At 45.7% G+C, this 6,400-nt stretch overlaps 1 protein-coding gene across 1 annotated transcript; it reads left to right on the top strand.

The window, feature by feature from the left end:
- Nucleotides 1–976: 976 nt before the first annotated feature.
- Nucleotides 977–2,191, top strand: LOC131254867 (uncharacterized). The gene is made up of 3 exons (XM_058255570.1): nucleotides 977–1,052; nucleotides 1,610–1,696; nucleotides 1,845–2,191. The coding sequence occupies exons 1-3, from the start codon at nucleotides 977–979 to the stop codon at nucleotides 2,189–2,191; spliced, it is 510 nt and encodes a 169-aa protein (XP_058111553.1).
- The last annotated feature ends 4,209 nt before the right edge of the window (nucleotides 2,192–6,400 follow it).

Raw genomic sequence — 6,400 nt, 5'->3', positions numbered from 1 at the left:
TCGAGTTGAGTTTTCTTATAACTCGGAGTACGAGTGTCGCTATGACTTAATAAATAACCCTTCCGTTGTGTATCACATCGGATGTTCGTGTGTCCGATCGGATTAGTATAATGTTGGCCCTCAGAATTATTAGGGGTTTGGATCTTCCTATAACAGAAGCCCTCTACTCTTCGAGGTCGGATACAGACTCGAAGAGTAATAGTATTTGGAAGATCAGTCGTTTCCTCTGCCACGCTCCTCCTGTGCGCTATTATCATCAAGACCTCTGCATTCGAAGCATCGCATCTTCGGGATTTCCCGTCCTCGAGCCAGTCTTCAGTGGATGCGTGACAACGGTTAAGATTTTGAATCGTCATTCACCAATGGCCGACAACCATGTATGCTCTGCGAGGCGTTCAAGCGACACTTCTCTTGCTCGGGCGCTGTTTCGTTTACCCAAAGCACGTAGCTCGATGTCAGAAGCGTACCGCATGGTAGAGCCCAAGCTAGTAGCATATGGCCATGTGTGTTATGAAGTCAGCTCGCGATGATTCGGCTGCAGCCATCGTTCCTCACCATTAATGTGAAGATTCTGTATGACCCATCTAAGGTCTTCCAGGAAATGCTCTCTCCACTTTTGCATTCTGTATTTCAGTATGTATTGGAGGAGGCGATTTTTAGTGAAAACGATTCCGACCAACCAAACATTTACGGCAAAGGCGATTTTCGATGATCGTCCGGTGAGTCTTCTTTCTTGTGCCTTTCTATACTCCTCCCTCATAAGATGTCGTTCGATCTGGAGATGGTCTGGGATTTTTATGACGACTTTCAGCCGGGGAGCTCTGATGACAGAAGAGGGGCATCTGAGGGCCCCTTTGAAGCTGTACCTTTGCACCCTTTACCCCATAGACAGAAGGAGGCAGGGGCTCGGACTAGCCAAGTTGGCAGGAAGAAGGCTGCTCGAGCCCCCTGAGCTCCAGCGACAAAAGCGACCAAGATGGCTGCGAGTGGGCAGGCCTCGGAGGCTGTCCCGGGAGGCTTCGTGCTCACGGAGTCTCAGATGGGGTGGATCTGTTTGGAGTTCGATATCCCGAACTCCGTGTAGATAAGGGCACCCGAGCCCCTGGATATTGCTAGCATGCCTGTTGAAGGGGAAGTATCGTTTTTCTCTGCGCGCTGCAATGTGGGCTCCGACTCCCCGTGTACCCTTTCATCCGCGCCCTGATCGCTCACCTGGGACCAGCTCTTGGTCAATTTACCCTCAACGCTTGAAGGGTTCTAATCTCTTCCTTCATCATCTGGCGTCAAGTTGGTAACCCCGAGCTGACACCAGAGGAGTTAGTAAGCCTGTATCTAGTTAAGCACGATAGTCACGAGCCATGGTACTACTTCACGACTCGAGGCAGCAAAGGGTCAAGACTGGTTATGAATCTTCCGTCCTCTAACAAGGACTGAAAAAATAAATGGTTCTGGGTTTTGGGCAAATGGGAGGCGCCCGTAGCGGAACTCGGAAGCTTGACGACTCGGGTCCCCACCCGATTCACTACCCCAGGTCGGACTTCGTACATTTTTTCTATATCCTTCTTCCTTCTGTCGTAGTCGGACTAATATTTTTCTCTTATCCTTGTAGATTTTTCAAGGGGTTTGCCTCTCCTCACTTCAGACCAAAAGAACCAGGTCGCTAAGGCCAAGGCGCGACATGAGAACTTTGCTCCTGGTCAGATCTGTTCACTGCCGCTAATCTCTATTGGTCTGGGCTGTGTAGATCTAAGCCGCTCCCCACCTCCTTCAGTAAGTCTTTCTGCTGCTTCTTTGGAAGGATTGCATCTTTTAGTTTGACAACTGATCCATTATTTTTTACACAGGTATGGCCAAGACATCTAGGTCTCAGAAGAGAAAGGCCGCCCCAACGGTTGGGGAGATGTTGAGGGTCGAGCCTTGGACGAACACCACCGTTCGAAGGAAGCAGTTTGCTCCTCGCGAGGAGGGCCCCTCCGTCCCAGTTTCTATTGCTGCGGCTCCAGCTGCAGCTTCAATTTCTATTGTTGCAGCTCCGGCTATAGTGCCTGTCGCAGCTCAGGCTGCTGCCATCGATGTCCCAGTACCGACCCCCCCATATGTCGCTGCTCCCCCTACTGCAGAGGCTCCTCTCACAGCCCCCGAGCCTTGCATTGTCGTCCCTTCTTTATCTAAGTGGGAGGAGGTTGTTTGAATGGTTGATGCCATGATCTCTCCTCTTGAGGCTGGGAATGACCTTGGGGCCGAGGCTCAGGCCTCAGCAGGCAGCAGGGTTAGGGCCGAGGAAGCGATCGGGTTGGCCCGAGTGGGGACAAGTGCAGGGAGATTCGAGCCGGGCTACCATATGTCTTGCTTGGTTCCTTGGGCTGCCAAGCACACTCAGGAGGAGGAGATAGCCAGCCTTCTCACCAAGTCGGATGACTCTTTTCTGAATGACATGGCTTCCGTATTTTACAAGGTATCTTCCGTTACTCCTGTTTTTTAGCCTTCATTTCCATTTTTTTGTGCTCATACTTTTGTTTTTCATTCAGTTCGTCCCAAGGCTTCTTTTGACTCAGGAGAGAGTGTGGGAACTGGAAAAGAGAGAGACCAAGGTGGAGGTTCTCAGGAACGAGGCAGGAGTCTTGCAGGATGAGGCTACTTTCCTCCAGTTGGTGCAAGGTGAGCTACGCTAGCAACTTGAAGATGGGAAGGTTCGAGAGCTTCAGCTGCAGGGCATCGTGAGTGATCTCGAGGCCCGATGTGGTGCTGCCGTGGCAAAGCTGACCCGAACCAGGGCCCACGCGGACTCGCTCGCTCAGGAGAGTGCTAGGCTCGGTGAAGCACTGGAGCGGACCAGGGCTGAAGTAGCAGAAGAACAACACAGAGCAGTTTCCCAGGCGAGGGACGCTCAACGAGCTGAGGATGAGGTGTCTCTGGCCCTGGCCGTGAGCAACGCAGTAGAGGCCTTCAAAGCCTTGAAGGAAAGGGCTGCTGAAGCCATGAAGCTTTATAACTGTGGCTTCGACGCCTGTATTGAATCGGTCCAGGACCTATACCCGGACCTTAACCTTGAGCCGTTGTTACCGAAGACGCCGGAGAGAAGCCTACTGAAGATGTCCGCCTGGATCAGGGTCCCAGCTCCCAAGCTCCTCCTCCCCCTCCGACCTCGTAGATTTTACCTTTTTTCAAGACTTAGAAACTTGGTTTTTTTTTTTGAATGATGTGATTGAGAAATTTTGACCCTCTAAAGAGGGCGTGTGAATGATGATTTTTGACCCTCTGGAGAGGGCACCTAGATGATGATTTTTTCTTTATATGGAGGGGGCTTCTCTTATGGGAAGATCTGAACCCCTAATAATTTCGAGGGCCAACATCATACTAATTCGATCGGACACACGAACATCCGATGTAATACACAACGAAAGGGATATCTATTAAGTCATAGCGACACTCCTACTCCGAGTTACAGGAAAACTCAACTCGACAAGACAGGTCCGCTGCTTGACTTGGAGCTCGGAAGGAAGGCATCCAGAATGCTTAACAGATAAATGAAGTTAAGTCACACTCCGTTCAGACCAAAGCTCGGCTCGGACTCATGACACAGCACGCGTCTAACAAATCAACAGAAGGGTCTCAGAAAAAGAATATCACATTAGGCGCAAATGAGTTTCTAGACGCCGTGTGGCTAAAATAAGACCGTTGAAATTATGGACCTCTCTTTAGATGGGGAATAGAACAAAAGACAACAACAATGGCGTCCAAACTTGCCAATCCATGCGTATCAACTGTCCTGATTCCACCGGAAAATGTCAATCAATCAGAAATCAGATGTCTAGATTTTGGGGTTATTTGTGACTATGAAATGCATAATTGAAGAGACTGTAAGCCACGTGAATACTGTTAAAGTGCATGCACATTAACAACAACAGTAAAGGCAGAGCATCAACCTGATGGAATCTTGGAAAATAACCAGGTTGGTTGGATAAAGTAGCTTCTCCTACCCCAAAATTATATAAGGTACGTCAAGTAACTAATTTTGGTTTAAAAGATATTCTTGTTAAATGAATAAAGAAAGAAATTTAAAAAAGTGAGAATTTTTTTTTATATGGTTACATATACATATTTATATAAACATGTATTAGAGAAAATTATATGTAGAATAAAGTTCTTCATGTATTAAAAAAATAATAATAATAATAATTGCACAAATGGCCACGGACTATAGCTATAGCTGCGGTTATAATTCGTAGCCATAGGTAAAAATAACTTATGGGATTTTTAGGCATAGTTCTAGACCTTTTTTGATTATATCAAAAGAATATTGAAAAAGTAGGGCTACGGCTATAGCTACGGTTATAATCCGTAGCTATAGGAAACCTTCACATTCATTTAGGGCATTTCGACCTTTAGCAAGTCATCCGTACATAAAAGGATTATTCTCGCAGGGTAAAAAGAAGTGGGCTTAAAAATGTTAATGGGCCACAAATGGGTCGTACAGTTGTAAATTTCTCAGGAATTAGATTTTGTATAAGTGAACTCGGCATGACTCGTCTTGGCGATGGGACGCCAACCATATGACCGTGTGCGGGACCCATCATGGTGTTTGTATGAAGGGATATTACAAAATCATCCTTAAAAAGAACTGGGGCTAGCCATATCGCGTGATCTTAAGAGATTTTAAGCATCATTAGACATCGTTTCCCATGGCGTGGCCCACCTGAATTTTTAATCTAGATGAAATTTTATATGTACGGTTGAAATAATGTAGATAACTTGATGAGCGGAGTGGATTTTAAATATACAACATTTTGGGACCACAGGTCTTAGATGTTGCAGGCCCTACGTCAGTTTGGTATAAAATTCTAGGGAAGACTGCAACGGCAGTTTTCCACAACTGACTAAATTGTGGCAACTCATCCGGTTGGTGTACATTGGAGGTAAGTCAGACCATCCAAATTGTGGGGTCCACTGTGGATGGAGCATGACCTGAATATCTAACTGAATGGATGATTTTAGCTCGTTATTTCACCTGATGGATGTAGACCATTGATTATTTTCTTTTCAGCCATCCGTTTGATGAATGCAATAGAGGATTGGTTGTCTTAATTATCATGAATTTTGTGCCATCCTCTGTAACAGTGGGTCCCACTACTTGGACTGCAAGGGGTGGCATTAAAGGATGATGTGTATGTGTTGCATGAGTTGCCACTGTCAAGTGATGTGTAGTGCCAACTTACATTTTAATAATTTCTACCAAGATATTATCGTATCGACGGTATCATTCCTCTGCTTAGGGCTGTACGCCTGTACCCTAACGAAGTTAGCTCGGTCGATTCCACTCGGTTTGAAATTTCGAGCCGATCCGAGACGAGTTGATTTTTTGAGCTTGAAAATTTTTGAATTGATTTTGAGCTTCCTGGGGCTCGGCTTGGCTCCAATCGAACCCAACTCAAATCGAACTCGGATCGAACCGGTTCGATGACTCAGTTACTTTGATATTGATGTTGCTCACCAAGTGTTTGATGAAATGACTTAACAAAGTGTGGGCTGGTGGCAAGGAAGGTATATTCTTTTTTCTTGATTTGTGAAAATGTTGCCTAGACGAACTCGGCTTGAATTGGCTCGAGTTGTTGACAGAACCGAGCTGAGCTGGCCAGTGAGGCTAGAGGACCGAGCCAAGCTGAGTTCAAGTTGGGGTCAGCTAGTGGCCGAGACGAGTCAAGCCATGCCAAGCTCAACTCAGTTCAACTCATCTACACCTCTACCTCTGCTAGAGTTATATATTCTGCGCGACTTCAGTGGATCCAAAAAAACTATATCCGTTACTTTGACATTGATGTATGTACATTACATCCAAGCCATCCATCCATTCCTAAATATTCTTTTAGATTATGATTCAAAAATTTGAGTAAATCTAATTCTCAAGTAGACCACACCATGGGAAACAATGGTGATTGATCATTAAAAACTTGTCGTGGGCGACAAATGTCTCGGGTTAAGTTAACATTTGTGTGGTCCCTTCATTTAAGTCTTTGTAACCTTATTAACAGATTAATTGAATGGAAAATAAACATTCCGATGGTCCCTAAAAAGTTTTTAATAGTTGCCATTCTATCACCACTATTTTTTGTGGTGTAGTCCACCTAAGATTTGGATGTGCTTTATTTTTGGAACAAACCTTAAAATGAGCTATCGAAAAGATGGACGGAGTGGATGTAAGGCACATACATCACGTGGGTCCCATTAAAGCAGCACCGAATAATGTAGGGCCCACCTCAATATTTGTATCGTATCCTACCCATACCGAATGATTGACCACCATGAAAATCCAACTCCCTAAAAATTAGGTCGATCAACCACCTTGTAGGTCCACATGGATTTGAAGCATGAATATATAATCATCAAGGGCCGATCCATAGAA

Source organism: Magnolia sinica, chromosome 9 (genome assembly GCF_029962835.1).
Source record: "Magnolia sinica isolate HGM2019 chromosome 9, MsV1, whole genome shotgun sequence".
Classification (NCBI taxonomy): Eukaryota; Viridiplantae; Streptophyta; class Magnoliopsida; order Magnoliales; family Magnoliaceae; genus Magnolia; species Magnolia sinica.
This window is presented reverse-complemented; position numbering and strand designations above follow the sequence as displayed.